The sequence below is a fragment of the Phoca vitulina genome, unplaced genomic scaffold, assembly GCF_004348235.1.
Source record: "Phoca vitulina isolate PV1807 unplaced genomic scaffold, GSC_HSeal_1.0 scaffold10, whole genome shotgun sequence".
NCBI classification, from domain to species: Eukaryota; Metazoa; Chordata; class Mammalia; order Carnivora; family Phocidae; genus Phoca; species Phoca vitulina.
The window spans coordinates 42,761,788-42,783,406 of record NW_022589713.1 but is presented as its reverse complement, the minus strand read 5'-3'; the positions used below and the strand labels follow the sequence as shown (position 1 = coordinate 42,783,406).

At 40.0% G+C, this 21,619-nt stretch overlaps 1 protein-coding gene across 8 annotated transcripts in view; it reads right to left on the bottom strand.

Annotated features, from left to right (window-relative positions):
- ULK4 (unc-51 like kinase 4) overlaps positions 1 to 21,619 on the bottom strand; it is a 609,379-nt gene that overhangs the window by 467,755 nt on the left and 120,005 nt on the right. For all 8 annotated transcript variants that reach the window (XM_032408919.1, XM_032408921.1, XM_032408920.1 and 5 more), the window contains one exon: positions 9,185 to 9,367. In XM_032408919.1, coding sequence (XP_032264810.1) covers positions 9,185 to 9,367 — 183 coding nt within the window. The remainder of the gene's footprint in view (positions 1 to 9,184; positions 9,368 to 21,619) is intronic.

Below are 21,619 nucleotides of genomic sequence, written 5' to 3'. Positions count from 1 at the left end.
GGAACCGGGGCTCTTTGGAGGAACGACTGGTTCCAGATGCAGAGCAGAAAACGTGCAAGAGAAGCCTAAAACACACTGTTCCATCAGAAGGCAAGAAAGTAAAGACTATTGGATTTCTGACAAAAGGACCCAGGAGGCCACTTATGGAGGCTTCCACTGGCTAAAGCAGCAACACTATTAGTACTGAAAAGAACATCATCCACAATGGAAACATACCAAAATATTAAAATCCGTGAGTTCATAAGGGAACTAAAGTATCCTTTAAAGTCCCAGTCCTAAAAAGTAAGTCTTTGGAGACTGCTAGGGAAACCAACTCCTGATTCCAAAGCCCGGTAAGTAAGTCAATCTTACGTAAACTACTCCTCAGTTGATAAGAGCTTTTTTTCTATAGAGCAATTTCGATTAAGACATGAAGTCAGAATGATATCAGTATATTTTCACCCGTACCAAAACAATATATCTCAGCAATTATCATTGACAGCTGCTAAAACCATTACAAGGAGAGCTGGTGAGGAAACTTATAATGAGTAGATCGGAAGTGAAGCCACTGCTCATTCTTTGTATCGGAAAAGGGAGATCCAAGTCATCCGTGTGTGAGTTCTGTTATGAAAAACACACACCACTGGGGCGCCTGGGTGGTTCCCCAGTTAAGCGTCTGCCTTTGGCTCAGGTCATGATCTCAGGGTCCTGGTATCCCCCAGCTCAACGCCCAGCTCAACTGGCAGTCTGCTCAGCAGGGAGCCTGCTTCTTCTTATCCCTCTGCAGCTCCCCCTGCTTGTGTGCTCTTGTGTTAGTTTTCTCTCTGTCAAATAAATAAATAAAATCTTAAAAGAAAAGACAGGGGCGCCTGGCTGGCTCAATTGGTTAAGCATCTGCCTTCAGCTCAGGTCATGGTCCCAGGGTCCTGGGATCAAGCCCCATGTCGGGCTCTCTGTCAGCAGAGGGCCTGCTTCTCCTTCTGCCCCTCCCCCTGCTTGTGTGCATGCACTCTCGCTCTCTCAAATAAAATCTTTAAAAAATAAAAAACAAAACAAAACAAAAAAAACCACGAATGAACTGTCTTCAAAAAAAATCTAATTTGGGGGCGCCTGGGTGGCTCAGATGGTTAAGCGTCTGCCTTCGGCTCAGGTCATGATCTCAGGGTCCTGGGATCGAGTCCCGTATCGGGCTCCCTGCTCCTTGGGAGCCTGCTTCTCCCTCTGCCTCTCTCTCTCTCTCTCTGTCTCTCATGAATAAATAAATAAAATCTTTAAAAAAAAAAAATCTAATTTGGATCTGATCAAACCTATAAATTTATACAAGAAATACAGGAGCAGCAGTTTAAAGGACACAACACTATGTTGTTTGCTAGATTAGATCAGCAAAATCCAAACATGAAAGGCCCATGAACTATGACTGTTTTCCTTATAACAGACTCATTTCAAGGACTAAAAAAATAAATAAAAAATTTAAAAATGATAAGGGGATCTATAGATTTAAAGAGAATTAAGAGACAAATTAACCTGAATTAGAAAGGAGATATACAGACCTTGATTTGATCCTGATTCAAACAATCTAGAAAATAATCATTGATGAGCCAGTCAAGTGAACTCTGCCTGGATATATGGCTGTATTAAGAACTTATTCAAAAAGAACCAAAAACAAGAAAACCCAGGGGGAAAAAAAAAGAGAACTTATTCATTGGTTGGTGTTTAATAATATTGTGAATATATCTATTTTAAAAGATTGCTATCTTCTACAGATATAGATGAAATAATTACAAATGATATGATGTCCATGTTTTGCTTCAAAATAATTCAGAGGTAAAAGGAGTGTGTAGAAATGAAGTACAAGTGAAGAGGGAGCAGAGATGACACGTCATCAGCATGGACTGAAAACTGATGATGAGGATGATGGGTGTATATGGGCCAATTACATTGTTCTCTCAATGGACACCCTCATGCATGCGCACACACACGCACACACCATCCATAATCCACACCCCCCTGCACACACAAACCCCGCACACATACACCACACACCCACACACACACATACACACCCTGCATACACGAACCCTGTACACACACTGCACACTCACCATGCCCTATACACACCCACACACACATACCCACACCCCACATACATGCACAAACGCTGCACACACACACACCCCACACTCCATACACACACATATCCCCACCCCATACACATATGCTACATACACACACACACACACACACACACAGATTCCAGTCCCCTGATAACCAGTCTGTGGCCCCATCACTCTCACAGTAGCCCTCCCAATTTTCATTTCATCTTCACTGTTAGCTTCCGCATCTTTGTTATTTTCCTGAAAATTCAGTCTTGTCCCTGCAAGGACAAGTCAGCCATACTGGCAAAAACAGTACCTTTTAAGATTCTGTTATTGTTCTGGTCAGATTTCTAAATTCCATAACCAGTCACCTTCTATCAGACACCCTGACGTCACAAGAAATAGATTTCATAATTAGCATGATTTCTAGACCAAAGTAACAGAGCCACAACTTTCAACAACCCAGAAATGACTCACTGTGGTTCAGTGAATGTAAAAGATTCAGAGATTATGAAAAAAAGAAAGAGAGAACTTACCAAGTGATCTCTAAGTATCCAGGCTGAAATTTTCAAAGACAGAAAAGTAAATCAAAAGGAATGATGGGATTGGAGCCATGCACTTAATACTGCCTGAAACCAAAACATTTTGGCAGATGTGAGAGACACATAATCTGGATGCAACGTTACCACACTCTTTACTGGCACTGAGTCTATCTGCAAACAAACATACAACCATAGTGGGGTTTTTTTAAATCTATAAACTATGAAGAGAAAGGAACTTTCTAAAAATGAGACTAACCTAGCAATTTTACTTAAAAGTTTTATCCTAAAGGAAAAATTAAGGATGGCCACGCAAAAGGCCATAAGAATGTTCTACTTGGGAAAACAATGGCAAAATAATTCTTAGATGGGGAGTAGTGAGCTGCTGGGCTAACTGGTGATACTTTCATGTGATGGAATGTCATTACCCTTTAAAAATAATATTGAAGAGTTATACTGACTTAGACACACATTCCTAAACATGTCATGGAATAGAAAAAATATGGATTACCAAACAATATATAGTTGATCCAATTTCTGCAAAAAAGATTCTAACAGTATGTGTGTGTGACAGCAGAGAGGAGGGAATATGGGAATGCATGGGCGTGTGTGTGTGTGTATCCATGCACAACAAATACGAATTTGAAAGGGATAGAATATGAGAATTTTTACAGAGATTACCTCAGGGAGGTAAGCACATCAGTCGTCTGTATTTCGTACACTCTGAATTTTCTATACTAAACATGTAAACCCCAAAATTCACAAAAGTTATAAATATAACCTGATAAAAATACATTAGATTAGCATTTCCTACTCTACATTTCTTGCTCTGGTAATTAAGGGAAATTGCGATGACCTCATCCAACATCTTTCTCCTCAATAAAACAGCAGGAAATACATTTATGAACTCCCAAACTAATCCAGCCCCAGGTCTTAAATATTGAATATCTGTAGGACACATTAACAGCTTGGAAGAACCACAAAAATAAAACTAAAACAGCAAGGAAAACCAAAAAAAAGTTTCTAGGGCAAGGATTACTAAATGAACTCACACCTAATCTACATGTTTTTCTCTTACACCTGGTCATACCTTCCAGAAGCCTCTTGTTCATAGCCACTCATGTATCTGAATTGTGAATAAGTTATCAATTCCTAACCTCTAGGAATGACACAGGAATTACATATAAATTACCATCTACCGGGGTGCCTGGGTGGCTCAGTCAGTTAAGCATCTGCCTTCGGCTCACGTCATGATCCCAGAGTCCTGGGATCAAGCTCCGTATCGGGCTCCCTGTTCAGCGGGGAGCCTGCCTCTTCCTCTGTCCCTCACCCCACTCGTGTTCTCTCTCACTCTCTCTGTCTCTCTCAAATAAATAAAATCTTTAAAAAATAAATAAATAAAGTACCATCTACCAATGGTACAAAAAGTATCGTGTTGAGTATTTGGGGAGGAAAAAAAAAATGGAAAAACTACTTGTCACTTGTTGTTTTGCTCAATTTCTCCAGTTACTAGAATATTCAGAACACATGATTTGTGACTCAGAGAGTCCCCTGTCACCATGGCTGTGATCGCTCACTTTTCACATCCCAGTGTATGGAACTAACACTTGTTTTTGGATAAAGGAATATTCCGCCATTTAGCACCTTTATGGGAAAGAAGATCATTTTAAAGATGGCAATACAAAACAAATTAAACATCACCGATACACATGGGTGCTGGATACTGGTCAGCTAAGGGCACGGACATGCAAGTAGCTCGTACAGGTAAGAGAGTAACCTGAACAAATTCCTTTAATACCTCACTACCCACTCAAGAACATGAGCATGATTCAGAAGGGAATAATAATCTGATTAGTCTAGTTTAAGATGAAAACCTGGCTACAGTTACATAGTTCAAATGGAGAGTCAGGTTAACTGCTAACTGCAAATAACTATGAAAACATGCAGTATGCTGCTAATAATCCCAAACCCCACGTTTTGTTATAAGAGAAAGATAGCATGTCTCTAATGATTGCTGGTTAAATTTCAAGTCATTATACTCTCATCATTTACCTTTCTAGAGAATAGTCTAGCACTGTCTAGGCAGAGCCTTCTAAATGTGGATAATACCTGTGGTAATCCATTAGCAGTGAACACAAAGATGTATGCAACAGGATGTTCACTGCATCACGGTCAGTGGAAATCAAAAAATGAGAAGCAAACAGTTCAATAGTGGAGAAAGAATTAAATTATTGTAGTACCACAAAATGAAAAATTATATAATACTCTTTAATGTTCTTGGGGAATATTTAATGACAAAGTGCCATCAAGATAAATCTACACATTGGGGTGCCTGGGTGGCTCAGATGGGTTGAGCATCTGACTCTTGGTTTCAGCTCAGGTCATGATCTCAGGGTCATGGGATCGAGCCCTGCACTGGGCTCTTCAATGGGCGTGGAGTCTGCTTGTCCTTCTCCCTCCCCCCTCTGCCCATTCCCCCCATTCCCCTTCCCCCCACACATGAGCGTGAGTGCACTCACATTCTCTCTAATAAATTTTAAAAAAAGATAAACCTACACATTTGGATCCTAATTTCATAAATGTGTGCATAAAAGACATAGACACACAGACAAAAGACTAAAAAGAGACAGACCAACATGTTCATAGTCATTATCTCTGGGCAGTGAGATCACAGCTGATTTTGTCTTATTCTTTAGCTTCTTCTAAATTTTCGGCACTAACCGGTAATTTCTTTTATTTAAAAGGAATAGCGTGAACCTCTTCTGGGGACTCATTTTCAGTTTTTAAAAGATCATGATATACAGTCCATGGTTCCCCAAAAAGCACACATGCAGCTCTTCTTCTGTCCAACAGGAAGTAGAGCTGGTACTTGTTGTTCCCAGGTCCTCTCCTCTCTCACTTATTCTAACCTGTTAACAACCAAACACTCAGAAAAGCAGCTCAACTTAGCAATAAGAAGGTTGCTAAACCTGCCCCTGAAATACACATGTCTATTTTTTTAAATGCACTTTTAAGTAAAAATAAAACCCATGAGGAAGGCCAATATCATGATCCTACATGATCTAGGCCTCCCTCCGTTCCCAGCCTCTTCCCAGTGGCCTCTTCCCCACCCCCTGCTCACTAGGTTCAGCTCTGTGGGCCTTCTTTCTCTTTCTAGACCTTCCCAAGATCTCTCACACCTCAGGAAAGCTGAACTATAAAGTTCTCCCCCTCCCCCCGCCCCAGGGCTTCACAGAGCAAATTCCTTGTCATTCAGGGTTCAGATGGAATGACACCTCCTCAGAGAAGCCTTCCCTGACTTCTCCCCACCCCCCCACACACACATCCAGGTAATATCATTACCTGCACTCTTTGCACGCTATTACAGACACTCTATCACATTACTCTGTTTTACGTTCTTCAGAATATCAACATTATCCAAAACTGTTCTGTGTCCCTCATTTGTCTGGCATGAGCATTAGCTCTAGCACTTACATCCTCCATTAACTTGACAAAATTACTCAACACACTAAGTTTCATCCGCGAATACCCCAGGATTGCAAGTCACTAACTGGCCCATAGTAAATGTTCAATAAATGGTAATACTTTTTAATTAATAAAAAATAGAATCTTACATTTTAAAAGAGAATTCACTGCATATTATTGACCTGTCACAGAAACATTTTAAAAATTAAAGGACAAGAGAGAGGAGATGCACTTTTTCCTATTCTTCCCACTAAGCACAACTAAAAACCCTGGAAGTTGGATATAAACAAACATAAGACAACTCTGAAAGGTAGAGAGAAGACAGAACCAGTAGGAACCTCAGGACCTGAGCATCAACATGGCAATGAACTGACTGGGTTTTATTTTTTGCCTCAGATATCCTGGATTGAGTGCTGGATAATCCAGGAGCCTAGAAACATCTATAGGCACAAAACGTAAGAAAGATCAGCTCTCTCAAGCCAAAGGACCAAGAAAGGGGCAGCCCAGAAAGATTGAAAACTTTCAAACAATAGCTACTCTACTCTAGCCGAACATCATGGAAAAACCATGACGCCATCCCCATCAGCCCAGGGCAAGTGGGAAGCTTAAACTCCTACCCTCAGGGGCACCTGGGTGGCTCAGTCGTTAAGCGTCTGCCTTCGGCTCAGGTCATGATCCCAGGGTCCTGGGATCGAGCCCCGCATCGGGCTCCCTGCTCCGCGGGAAGCCTGCTTCTCCCTCTCCCACTCTCCCTGCTTGTGTTCCCTCTCTCGCTGTGTCTCTCTCTGTCAAATAAATAAATAAAATCTTAAAAAAAAAAAAAAATAGCCAACACTCTCCCCACAAGGGCAATACCAGAAAAGAGCAAGTGGAGAGCTGACAATAATACCCACCCAACAACAGCCATTCGCCCCAACCCTGGTGTCAGTACAGACCACGTGGGGAGCCTGGGTCTCCGCCCATATATAGCACTAACCAGATTCCTTTTTCGCTCCCCACCAAGATGGCAGCAGAGAAGGCAAGTGGGAAGTCTGCACCTTCAGCACCTTCCCCCAGAAATGAGGCTCACACTCCCACCCTATAGTGGCAGGCGAGACAGTAAATGAGGAGCCCTCCCCACTCCCAGCTAGGGGGGCATCAGAGGAGGCCTATGGAGAGTGTGGACTCGCACCCTTGCCCAGCAGTAAAGAGGGGCTCTCTGCACCCCCGGGGTGTCAACAGAAGCCCACCAAGGAACATGGATTTCCATCCCAGCGAGGCAGGCACAGGCATCGCCCTCCTTTCTCTGCCGGTTCCATGTCAGAGGAGGCCTACTAAAACAGGTTCAAATAAAGCCCCGAGTCTTAGAACACAGCACCCTAAATGGTTAGTGGGCACAGAGTTTCAGTTTTGCAAGATGAAAAGGTTCTAGAGATCTGTTCCACAACAATGTGAATATACTTACCACTACTAACTATCAACTTAAAAATGGTGAAGATGGTGAATTTTGTATTATATCTTTTCTACCATGATAATTTTTTTCAGTACCAGTATTAATCAAAATCAAAAGATTACTTATTCAATACATTTCAGTGTTCAATCATTCCTTTTGTTAAGATACATGGAATATTATATATTATAAAACAATTACAAAATCACATTAATCAATGCATCTTATTTTACTACCTTTGTGAAACTAAGTCAATCCATACCTGTTCTGAGAGTGGAAAAAAAAAAACTGCAAAAACTCTCAGCCTCTCTTATCACAATTTACACAGAAAACTACTCAAGTGGGGCTTTTTCTAATACAATGTAACAATATTTAATGACTTGGAAAATTTAATAGCAAAAATTAGATACACAGACTGTTGGGAAAAAACAGGTTTCTCTGAGGCTCAAACTTCATAGCAGAATCTAAATCAGACTAATCAGAATAAAGGCAAGAAGTGGTTTACTCTCCATCTTGACTCTGACAGATCAAGTTTACTATGTAAATCAGATAATTATTCATAATTACCGAAATTTTAAAAACCAGAATTTAATGTGTGGACCATAACACACAAGAACCAAGGCAAGTAGTGTATGTAAGTGGTTCCATTCTCCACATGTTAGGAGCATTACCTTCACCGAGTTCTCAAAACTCCAATTTGATAGGCATCTCCCCTCTAAAAAAAGGACAATTGGTCCAATAAGGTTAAAGAACGCCACACACTACATTACCCTTCTGAAGATTCAAAATACACATGAGCATATAAAACACTGGGAAAGGCTGCACAGTTAAAACTATCCCTTTCACTTTGACTCATAGCTTTCCAAACATGTATATACAAACATGGTCCACCTTTTCTACCTGGTAACACCTCACTCAGCACTAATACTCTAGGACAGGGCTTCTCAAATCATAAAGTTCGAACAAACCACCTAGAGATCTCATTAAAATGTAGATTCAGATTCAGCAGGCCCAAGGTGGGGCCCAAGGGGCTGCCTTTCCAACCCTCTCCCAGGTGATGCCCATTGCTTCTGGTTCTCGGATCACTCTTTAGCGGGCAGACACATTGAGGAGAAGACATGTTGAGGAAGGCTACCACAGAGACTTCTTCACAGCTGTGCAGTTTTGGGATCAGAACTGAATATTTAAAAACTCTACTGTACATAAAGAAATATCAAAGGATTAGAAGGAAACTAAGTTAAAAACAGGAGAAAGGGAGTTGTCCAGGTGATTTGTGTTAGCCAAATACTGGACAAGGAAAGGGGCAAGAAAGGAGTCCAAGTAAGCAGAGAATATAAAGGGAAGACAAAGCATATGGGGAAGGAGATGGGGGCTGAAGAGCCAGAGGCATAAGAAATATCAGCATATAGGAAGGACTCATAAATTTTCCAGCTTTTCATTAATAAAATGGGACACGCAGGCAGAGCCACTTACTGGATTTCTATTTTAATCACTAAAAGACTCTTACAACATCATCAGATGAATGGCTTCTGGTACAGGGGTTTGGCAAAGTTCAAAAAGGTCCCCTGAGAAGAAAAATAAATTCTATAGAGATGATATTACTTGTTTTCTCCTGCAACTGCAATGGTTCAACAACAATTTTTAAAGTACAGTAATAGGTGAAATCTAAGTCAAACCTTTTCTTGGATTAGCCTCTGAAGATGAATCCCACAAGACAACATTGCAGTAAATAAGGTCAACATGTACTGCTGAACTTTGCAGATGGCTGAGGCCAGGGAGTTTATCACGGAGTTCAGTCCCACCTTCTCAATAACACTCTGGAAGGCAGTAGGAGAATGACGGGTGATTCTACACAAGGCCTGCAGAGACAGAACAGATCCGTCAGACAACTCCAAGTACAGTAACCACACCTCAGAAAGATAACACACACCTCTGGGGTGCTTACCTTGCTCCTTCATTACTTATTTTGGCATAAGAAAGTTGGAAAACATCAGCATATTTAAAAATAAAACAATAATCCAACTGGCAGTAAAAACTGAAGTTGCTTTAAGACAACAAAGCCTCTTATGATAAGCATACAAATTATAAAGGGTTAACTGAAATGACAAACTATAAGTCTGTATGGAAAAACTTCCCTTTAAGAAATAAAAAACATCAAGTGCCTTCTTTTTGCAGACACTAGTAAAGGCGGAAGAAACAGCCATAAAAATAAATATCTAACATTTATTGTTTAGCATGTGAAAAATGGTATCTCAGAATATTAGAAGACTATCACATTTAGTTCTCCCAATAACATATAAGAAAGGTGTTAGTACTAACCTACTTTATAGACAATAGAACTAAAGCATAGAAAACTTAAAAGTTACTTGCCCAAAGGCATGTACCTAGTAAGTGACAAAGCTAGAATTCAAACCAAGATAATCAGACATCTGAACTTTTCCTAACTTGTTCACAGATCAGAGATGAAACATAATTAATAAGCTAACAGAATGTAACAAGTGTTATAACAGAAGTGAGCTCACTGAATTATGCTTGGAAAGGAAGGTAAAGCAAGTCAACAACATAAGAAAATGATCTTGAACTGGTTTTTGAAGGGTAAATGGGAAGTGGACAGGCAGAAAAATAAGTGAAGAAAATTCTAGCCGGGACCTAAATGTGAGACCTGAAACCATAAAAACCCTAAAAGAGAACACAGGTAGTAATTTCTCCAATATAAGACATAGCAATTTTTTTCTAGATATGTCTCCTGAGGCAAGGGAAACAAAAGCAAAAATAAACTGTTGGGACTACATCAAAATAAAAAGCTTCCACACAGCGAAGGAAACAATTAACAAAAAGACAACCTACAAAACGGGAAGAGATATTTGCAAATGACACCTCTGATTAAGGATTAGTACCCAAAATATATAAAAACTCTGGGCACCTGGGTGGCTCAGTCAGTTAAGTGTCTGCCTTAGGCTCAGGTCATGATCCCAGGGTCCTGGGATCGAGCCCCGCCTCGGGCTCTCTGCTCAGCGGGGAGTCTGCTTCTCCCTCTACCCTACCCACCCCCTGGCTTGTGATCTCTCTCTCTAATAAATAAAATCTTTAAAAAACAAAACAAAACAAAATATATACAAACTTATACAACTCAACACCCAAAAAACAAAAAATTCCAATTAAAAAATGGGCAGAAGACATGAACAGACATTTCTCCAAAGAAGACATACAGATGGCCAACAGACACATGAAAGTTATCATCAGGGAAATGCAAATCAAAACCACAATGAGAGATCACCTCACTCCTGTCAGAATGGCTAAAATCAAAAACAGAAGAAACAGCAAGTGTTGGCAAAGATGTGAACAAAAAGGAACCCTCATGCACTATTGGTGGGAATGCAAACTGGTGCAGCCACTGTAGAAAACTAGATGGAGGTTCCTCAAAAAGTTAAAAATAGAACTACCTTTTGATCCAGTAATCATACCACTGGGTATTTACCCAAAGAATACAAAAACACTAATTCAAAGGTACACATGCACCCTTATGTTTGTTGCAGTATTATTTACAATAGCCAAATTATGGAGACAGCCCAAATGTCCACTAACTGATGAATGGATAAAGAAGATGTGGTATGTATATATACACATATATACCATGGAATATCATTCAGCCATAAAAAAGAGTGAAATCTTGCCATTTGCAACAACTTGGATGGAGCTAGAGAGTATTATGCCAAGTGAAATAAGCCAGAGAAAAACAAATACCATATGATTTCACTCACATGTGGAATTTAAGAAACAAAACAAATAAAGAAAAAAGGAGACAAAAAAAAAAAAGACTCTTAACTATATAGAGAACAAACATGGTTACCAGAAGGGCAGTAGGTGGGATAATGGGTGAAATAGGTGATGGGGATTACTCATGATGAGTACTGAATAATATACGTAATTGTTGAATCACTCTACTGGACACCTAAAACTAATAAAGACCATATGTTAATTGTACGTATACTGGTATTTTTAAAAAATTAAATTTAAAAAAATTCAAGCCAGAAAGAAGAGAACAAGTGTTCACATGGAGATACGGAGAGGAAGACCATGTTTTAAGAAGGGGAAGTTGAGGGGCACCTGGGTGGCTCAGTCGTTAAGCGTCTGCCTTCGGCTCAGGTCATGATCCCAGGGTCCTGGGATCGAGCCCTACATCGGGCTCCCTGCTCCGCGGGAAGCCTGCTTCTCCCTCTCCCACTCCCCCTGGTTGTGTTCCCTCTCTCGCTGTGTCTCTCTCTGTCAAATAAATAAATAAAATCTTTAAAAAAAAATAAAAAAAAAGAAGGGGAAGTTGATTCAATGAGAACACACTTCAGATGTAGGAGGAAAAGCAGAGACTAGAAAAGTAGGCTGGAGCCAGAGTTGGTCTACCAAATTAGGACTTTTGAATTTTATGTCATAAGCAATGGGAAGACCTCAAAAGTTTTTAAGAAGGAAGGAAGGAAGGAAGGAAGGAAGGAAGGAAGGAAGGAAGGAAGGAAGGAAGGAAGGGAAGGAAGGAAGAAGGGAGGGAGGGAGGGAGGGAGGGGGAGAGAGAGAGATAAAGAAAGAAAGAAAGGAAGGAAGGAAGGAAGAGAGAGAAAGAAAAACCAAGGGATGGTCATATTCTGTGCATATATGGGAGACTACAAAGAGAGCCAGAAATAGTTTTATAAAAACATTCATTATAATTAATGTCCTATAACCTCCTTCTTCCTGATTTATATTTTGAACAGATCTATAACCATGATCAATAATGAAAATATCAAATATAAGATTAATTGTTAGAGGTCCCTGGGTGGCCCAGTCAAGTTAAATGTCAGACTCTTGAATTCAGCTCAGGTCATGATCTCAGGGTCATGAGATCGAGCCCAGCATTAGGCTCCGCGCTGAGGACAAATCTGCTTAAGATTCTTTCTCTCCCTCCTTCTGCCCCTCCCCCCAGCTCCCTGGTGCACAAGCGCTCTCTCAAAAAAAAAAAAAAAATGAATTGTAAGGAAAAATGAAGGGAAAAGATAAAGATTTCAAAAAATATTTTCATCTTCTTTAAAATCTCAGGAAAAAGGATGCCTGGGTGGCTCAGGTCATGATCCCAGGGTCCTAGGATCAAGCCCCACATCGGGCTCCTTGCTCAGAGGGAAGCCTGCTTCTCCCTCTGTCTGCGGCTCCCCCTGCTTGTGCTCTCTCGCACACAAATAAATAAATAAAATCTTAAAAAAAAAAAAGAAAAGAATTTTTAAATAATAAAATAAAATAAAATCTCAGGAAAAAAATTAAATATTTATCTCCAAAAATGAACTTCCTTTAGAAGTTATTCCTATTGATAAAATAAGGAAAACAAGTGTTAATTGGCATAAACTCAATCTTCCACCAAATGAACAGTTTAAAGTAAATACATTTACTCAATGCTAAACCTTAGTTCCAATCCTTTTGAAAATACTAATGTGACATTATAACCAGAAAGGAGAAAGGAAAAGATAATACAACTAGTAACAATGAAAATCTAGAAGGACCCTCTCCAAGTTCTGTCTCCTGGGGGTGGGACTGAGAGGTGAGAGGTAGAGAAAAGACAAGGAAGTCTTCACCCTTTTACATATGTCCTGTTCAAAGTTTTCAAATAAATGCCTATTATTTTATAATAATTTCCTAAACTACACACACTCTCATCTGACTCCTGAGGCTACCCCAACATGGTGCCAGATCCCATGACCCCGAGATTATGACTTGAGCCAAAATCAAGAGTCTGACGCTTAACCAACTGAGCCACTCAGGCACCCCAGGCAAGTTTATATTATTATTAATGTATACATTAACTACCATATCTGATATTACTGAATAAACAAATGCACTGAAAACTAAGAATTTGCAAAGCACTAAATATATACTATTCTGCTGAAATAAAAAGCATCCCTTTCCTCATGGAACTGATTATCATATGGGATGCATAATCTTGTCTCAATAATCACTGACAAATGAAAACAGAATCTCAAAGAGCTATTTATACCCCCATGCTCACTGCAGCATTATTCACAATAGCCAAGATATGGAAACAACTTAAGTGTCTGTCAATGGATGAATGGATAAAGAAGATGTGGTATATATGTAACATATATACACAATGGATTATTCAGCCACAAGAGAAAAGGAAATTCAGCCATTTGCAACAACATGGATTGACCTTTAAGGCATTATGCTAAGTGAAATAAGACAGAGAAAGAAAGATGGATACAGTATGATATCTAAGTACTTACATGTGGAACCTAAAAAAGCTGAGCTTATAGAAACAGAGACTGGAATGGTGGTTCCCAGGGGCTGCAGGTGGGGAAGATGCGGAAAAGTTGGGCAAAGAGTACAAACTTCCAGTTTTATGGTGAATAAGTTCTGGGAATCTAATGTACAGCATGGTGATTATAGTTAATCATATTGCAGTATATATTTGAAATTTGTCAAGAGAATAAATTGTAAATGTCCTCACCACAAAAAAGAAATGGTAAGTATGTGACAGGATACAGAGGTTAGCTAGCACTATCATCTGGTAATCATTTTGCAATATATACATGTATCAAATCAACATGTAGTACATCTTAAACTTACACGTTATGTCAGTGACATCTCAACAAAGCTAGAAAACGTAACAATAATCATTGACTCTATTTCAAACATATACCAGGGATCTGTATTCATTTACCAGAGCAGAATGAAATTATGGGGAAAAAAAAAACTCTATTTTGGACACCTTTCAAATCATATTTCAGTCTCTCCTCTTCCTTCCATGGGAGTTACAGATGGCTAAGTTAGACATGATGGTTTGGAAACCATGACAGTAGGGTTCTTCAAGTCTAAAGCCCAAATTGTATATGTTTCAGTAGAAAAGTAGCAACTAATATCTGAAAATAGGAGTATGAAAAATGAATTCACTAAAAATAAAGCTAGCTCTGATTCTAGAATGTGAAAGTTTTTAAAACTCATTTATAATGGATCTAAGAAAACTGCACTGTATGAAATCAAAACAGAATTATTTCATTATTTAAATCCAAGAATTAAAAAACAAAACAGCATTTTAAACAGAGTCCCTAAGGGTTCTCCCAACAGTGACCTCAAGACACGAAACACTGTCATTGACATTTTAACAATTGTTGGGGCAGCTCTCACAGCAAAACTGACTTTCTACCAATATAAAATCCCCACCTGATCATAATGATCATGATGGGGACATTTCTTGATAAAAGATTTGTCCAGACTACTTCTAAATGTGTTCAAACCAATATGAAGGCAACTAGAATGTCTCATCTTCAGAACACTGCTCAGAAGCCTAACAGACTCTCCATTTTAAAAAGCTCATGCAGAAAATAACCTTTACCCCGACACTTCTGGATATCAAACACAGTTGAGAGTTTCATGGAGGCTCAAGAGCACATTAGTGCTTGTATTTTCTGAATCAAAAAAATCAAATCTCAAGTCTGATCTCCAGTGAACTGATTTTGAAATATTTACTTATTAAAATAGAGCTTAAGACTATATTTTAAAACTGGGGAAAACACCCCCCGTCTAAAATTCACTTCAAAATTTGCTTCAAAAAGAACATTGTGTTACCTCCAGAATTCCTGATAGTCTATATAATAAAAGCAATATCTAGGAAATAGACTAAGCCAAAACTGGAGGATGCATATCTAATTAGAAACATGGAATCACCATGGAATAAAAACTTTAAAAACCATTTCTATTTTGTCTTTTGAATGGTTTTTTCCAAGTCCTATCAAAATTACCCTGGGAGCTTTTCTAAACTCTCATCTGACTCCGGGGAGATCTTAAGATATATCAGAATAGGGGCAGGGTGTGAGTAAAGTGGAGGAAGTAGTCAATGTTGCTTGAGGGGTGCCTGGGTGGCTCAGTGGTTAAGCGTCTGCCTTCGACTCAGGTCATGATCCTGGGGTCCTGGGATCGAGTCCTGCATCGGGCTCTCTGCTCAGCCGGGAGCCTGCTTCTCCCTCTCCCACTCCCCCTGCTTGTGATCCCTCTCTCACTGTGTCTCTCTCTGTCAAAAAAATAAAATCTTTAAAAAAAAAAAATGTTGCTTGAAAACTCCCTGCCAACCCCAGTGAGAACCACTACACTGCAAAATTCTTCACTTTTTATCTCCTTCATCTCAGCCCATCAGTAATGTTTACCCCAGTTATCGTCCTCATCGGGGCCATCAACCAATCCCTAAGCCATGGAGCCATTCCTGAGTGGGAAGGAGAAATTCACCATCTTCCACTCCACACTGTGCCCATGTTTTCCAAGAGCTTCAAGGACTAGGGCAATGGTTCTCCCTCTTCAGCAGGTATTAGAATCAGCTGGAGGCTTGTTAACAGGCAGATTACTGAGCCTCTCCCCCTAGGGATTCCTATTCAGCAGGTCTGGGTCAAAGGCCAAAAGCCTGGATTTCAAACAAGTTCCCAGGTGATGTTGATGCTGCTGGGCCAGGGACCACACTGGTACAGGGGAATCTATGGGACCAAGAGATGACCAGGAAATCGGTGGCAGAGACAGCAGATGCAGACTGTTACAAACAGAACAAGGAGCAGGTCAGTGCCCCAGCACTGAACACCACTCTTCCCCAGGCAGAGCTCAGGCATTCATCTGGTTAACGGAGACCTGCTAAGTACCCACCATGTGTGCTCAGGAAGGGAAGAAGAGGATAAGGGCTCCTACCTTCCTGGAACTGACACTAAGAGGGAAAACCATGCTTCCATACTTTAGATAAATAGAATTGTGGTCATTGCTATGAGCAAAAATACAAAGAGATTTGAGGGGCCAGGGGATGTCCTATAGGAGGAGGAGACATTTAAGCTGATAGCTGAAACATGAAGACTCAGCCATGTGAAAAGAGCATCCAGGCACAGGGAACCAGCAAAGGGGAAAATCCTGAGGCAGCAAAGTGTTTGTAAATTCTAGAAAATGTCAGAACAAAGTATGGTTGAAGCACAGAGAGTGAGACAATGAGCTTTAGGAGATGTGACAAAAAAGGGAGGCAGGGGACAAACCATCTGAGATCTTGAAGGCTGTTATAAGAATTCTCATCTTTAACACCAAATGGGTACATTAACCTCCAGCAAACATTCCTGAGAGAACAATTTGGAAAAAGAAAAAGGAAGTTCAGCTCTATAAGGCATGCTAGGGAGGAAGCAATTGTCATTCCCTGCTAGGAATTTGCATAAAGTGTTTTCAGAATGCATATTTTCAGTTTCTGTCACCTCAATCTTTAATAAATCCTCATGTAAACCTGTTTATAAGGCAGAAACAATTTTTTAAGATTACATTAGAATAACTTTATTTTAGGATCCCCCAACAATGTTCTCATACTTTTATATAATAAAATATATTTATATTTTATATAATAAAAGTGATCACCCCACTTTTCTTATTAGCAGGAACTTTGTGACCTATTTTTCTTTGTCTCACCAGTAAAGAGGGATGGTAAATGTTATTAAACATCTACTCGTGATGCCCACCCCCCCATTCATAATGTGGGACAGAAGGATCCCTCCATCTCAATCTTTGCAGGAAAAATCCTAACTTGTAATCAAAGACCTGGCTTCAAACAGATAGATGAAAAAATACAGTCCTGGCTTTATAGGAGTTTTAATCAATATAATATAATTATGTTATAATTATAATAAGCTAACACAACTAATTTACTTAGCAAAATGTGTTAACTGCTTTAAATAATAAATATTGTCCTGAAAGTGAAAGCCTCACCAATTCTTAACTTCTACCCGGTACTTCGCATAAAGTCGTACCAATCCTTTAAGAAAAATGGTAGAAAGCTATTGAAAGTTTCAGCAGAGAAGAGAGAAGAGACATGATTTTAGGAAGTGCGCTCTCTGTGCACAATGATGTCAGTGGAGCAAACTGGCCGTGGGAAGACCAGTGAGGAGGCCACTCGAGTGGTCCAGGGCAGAGACGGTGGGGCCGGGACCATGGCAGTAGCAACACAGCGGCAGAGAGAGGCAGACGGACCTGAGAAAGACTCAGGAATGAGCTTCCCAGGAAGGTTAAGCACCTGAATGTGAACAGTGAGGTGGGAGGAGTTAAGGGAAGGGAAAGTATGAAAAAGAACACCTGACCCTTCGTTTTCCTTAATCCATCTCTTCTCACCTTTCCCTCCCAAGGTCAACATGTCAGTGCCTGAGGAAAGGGGGCAGTGAGGGGGAGGGGGAACCGAGCACAAGTGGTCAAGGAAGCAGGGCGGCAATATCAAGGAAGACAGAAGAGGACACAGCAGAGGTGGCCTGAGTAGACGGAGTCTGTTACACAGAAGTAAATTCACTGACTGAACAAATCAGTACAGATACTGAGAATAACAGGAACCAGTTTGTCTCCAGCTGAGAAGGGATTTACAAACAAAGAAAGTGGGAACGCTAGAAAGAATCTTAAGGTATTGGATTAAAATTGGAAGTATCGATACAAATGCATGAGTTTTGTTCCAAATATGTATGATGATACATATAAAAGCAATTATAAATGTATGTGTATGTATGGATTTTTTTTTTCTAACTCTGAATATTAAGAAGGCCTAGAAACAATGACACCCCATAGCAATAAGCACAAAGAGCACCCAGATCTTGGCTTCTAAATACCAAATGTTCCCCCAAAGAAATGATTGATTCCAGAGGTGGCAGAAAGTAAAAATTAACCCAGAACATCAGGTGGTGTCAGAAAATAATGAAGTGCTCAAACAATGATAGAAATGGGTCCACAGAACACAGAAGCCAGCTTGAAGGGATCACACTGGCCATATCTAGGATGACCTCAGCATCCCCACAAATAATAATAGTGGCAGTAGTACCACATTATGATCCACTGCATAAAGTACTTATTCATCAAAATAATGATACAAATACACACATACACATGGGAGAAGGGAAAGAGCTTCCTTACAATAGAATACTAACCAATACCAAAGGCCTGTTTTTCCGCAGCTCATGAGGTATACAATAAGAATGGTTTTGGGGGTGCCTGGGTGGCTCAGTCGGTTAAGCGTCTGCCTTCAGCTCAGGTCATGATCCCAGGGTCCTGAGATGGAGCCCCGTGTCAAGTTCCCTGCTCAGAGGGCAGCCTGCTTCTCCCTTTCCCTCTGCCCTTCACCCCACACACCTCCCCCCACCACCGGCTCGTGCTCTCTCTCAAATAAATAAAATGAAAGAAAGAAAGAAAGAGAAGAGAAGAGAAAAAAGAAAAGAAAGAAAACCTTCTCCCCCCACCCCAACCCTCATGCATGCTCTCACTCTCTCTCTTTCAAATAAATAAATAAAATCTTAAAAAAAAAAGAATGGTTTTTACATTTTTAAAGGGGCTATAGAAAACAAAACAAAAAGGATGTGCAACAGAGACTACATGTGGCCTACCAAGCCCAAGTTGTTTATTATCCGGCCCTTTATAGAAAACATTTGCCAACCTCTGCTAGAGAAGGAATAATAAAAATAGGTGATCCTCCTATGGCTCCCATCACAGACTGGTTACAGGCAGGGGTCGTCAAAGGTGCTAAGGAGGTTTCATGAGGAAGCACCAGACAGACCCAGGTCGAGTCTCCCTCTATAAAATAAAAGCCCTATATTCTTTAAAATTGTAAAGAGCATGAAGTACACAGAAAGACTGAGGAACTGTTTCATATTGGAGGAAACTAAAGAAATAGGAAAACAATACATAACACATGATACTGAATAGAATCCTGGAGCAAAGAAAGGAGAGACTTTTTTGGGACAGCAGGCAAAATTTCAGTGAAAAATTAATGATTCAGATGAATGCTAAGAACAAAATATAAGAACCCCAAGATGAAGGGTGAAGCTTAATGTCTCAGGTGAAGAAAGGGCTAGAAGGTACACAACTTTGGTGGGAACTGGAAAAAAATTTGCTGAGAAAAGAAACCATGTTTGAGTATAAAGATGAAAATAACATAAACCTAATTAAAGCAAGACAGATTTTTTTAAAGGTCCAGGATTAAAATGGATGTTCTTTTTTAAATTTTTTTAAATTCAATTAACATATAGTGTATTATTAGTTTCAGAAGTAGAATTTAGTGATTCATCAGTTACATACAACACCCAGTGCTCATCAACATCACGTGCCCTCCTTAATGCCCATCACCCAGTTACCCCATCCCCCCACCTCCCTCCCCTCCAGCAACCCTCAGTTTGTTCCCTATAGTTAAGAGTCTCTGAAGGTGGGAGCCTGGGTGGCTCAGATGGTTAAGTGTCTGCCTTCAGCTCAGGTCATGATCCCAGGGTCCTGGGATCGAGTCCCGCATCAGGCTCCCTGCCAAGCAGGGAGCCTGAGCAGGGAGCCTGCTTCTCCCTCTGCTTCTGCCTCTCTCTCTCTCTCTTCTCTGACTCTCATGAATAAATTTATTTAAAAAAAAAAAAAGAGTCTCTGAAGGTTTGCCTCCCTCTCTGTTTTCATCTTATTTTTCCTTCCCTTCCCCTATGATCCTCTGTTTTGTTTCTTAAATCCCACACAAGTGAAATCATACAGTATTTGTCTTTCTCTGACTTTTTCACTCAGCATAACACCCTCTAGTTCCATCCACATCATTGCAAATGGCAAAATTTCATTCTTTTTGATGGCTGAGTAATATTCCATTGTATATAGAGAAGATACAGTATAAAATGGATGTTCTAAGATAGGATTCCAAGATGCCTTGAGAAAGTTCACTGGTATACTTTGTAACTCTTTCTGACAGTCTCTCCGTAATTACTCATATCACAATTAGGGGTTTTTTTCAGTCATTTTGAAATCATGTGACTCCAGAAGTGCACGTGCATGTGTGTGTGTGTGTGTGTATAAGAGAGAGACAGAAACAGAGGCAGATGCTACATATCCTTTGCTTAATAATATTCAACGAACAGAATGCTTAGTGCTTGTTACATAGGTAAATTTAAGGTAAGAACTGGAAAATACCCCTAAATATTCCCAGGATTTAGCAACACAAAAGTCAGTGGAGATTGTAGCAAGATCAGCTTCATCTTGGGACAGATACTGCACTGGGTTAAAGAGGAAACAGCCAAAAAGGAGTAATAGTTTGTGGCAATAACTCTTTAAAGAAGTATGGCTGTGAGGGGGATGTGCAGCCCAGAGACTCTTTGATATGTTTGCATGTGTGCTTTTTTTTTTTTTTTTAATGGGGTAAAGAATACCTCAACGCTGATTAGAATGATCTAATAGAGAAGGAGGGTTAAAGATTCAGGAAAGAGCAAAAATAACCATTTGAGCGAGATTCCCAAAAAGGGAACAGGAAGAAGATGGGAAGAAACATGGAGAGGTTTGTCTCTACCAGGAGAAGGGATAGTTCATCAACTCTAACAGGAGGGAAAGACAAGGGCAGGGCGGGGAGGGGGGATGTAAACAGGTCTGCAGACATGGCAGATGTACATTGGGATAATTACCATTGGAGGTCTCCATTTTTCTCTGGGAAGTACAGAGGAAAGTCACTTACTGAGCACGGAGGAGGAAAATGTGGGTTGGAGGTCTAAGGAAAGAGAATAAGGGACAAAAGAAGTGCAAGAATGAGCAGGGGAGAGAGAGACAGCAAGGCTGCCATATAATGTTGAGAGTCCAGATGAGACCGGTGATCAAAAAGAGTATTTTAATAAATCATATGAGCAAGGGTTGTATTTGTTCAACAGACTATTAAATTGATACAACCATGTTAACACCGCTTCATACATAATTATCTTTTACACTAAGTCAGCAAAGTAGGAAACAGCCAATCAAAATACAAAAGCTGCAAAACCACAGATGCCTGAATACTAACATGAATTCACTTTATAATTAATTCATGATAAATGTATTTAGCATAAAATCTGAAAGAGGGAACTAACAGGAAAAGTCAGGGAACACTAAACATAAACCAAACCAAATGCTGTACCCCACCTATGAGCACAGCGTCCCACTGTCACTTCCCAATCGTTTCTGAAACCATATGTTATGGTCCCACAAGGTCCTACTGCAATTTCCCCACAGTCCCAAGGTTTTCCAACCCCAGTTTTGAAAATTTTGTTTTAATATTTTTAAAAAAATTTTTTTTTATTTATTTGCGAGAGAGAGAATGAGAGACAGCATGAGAG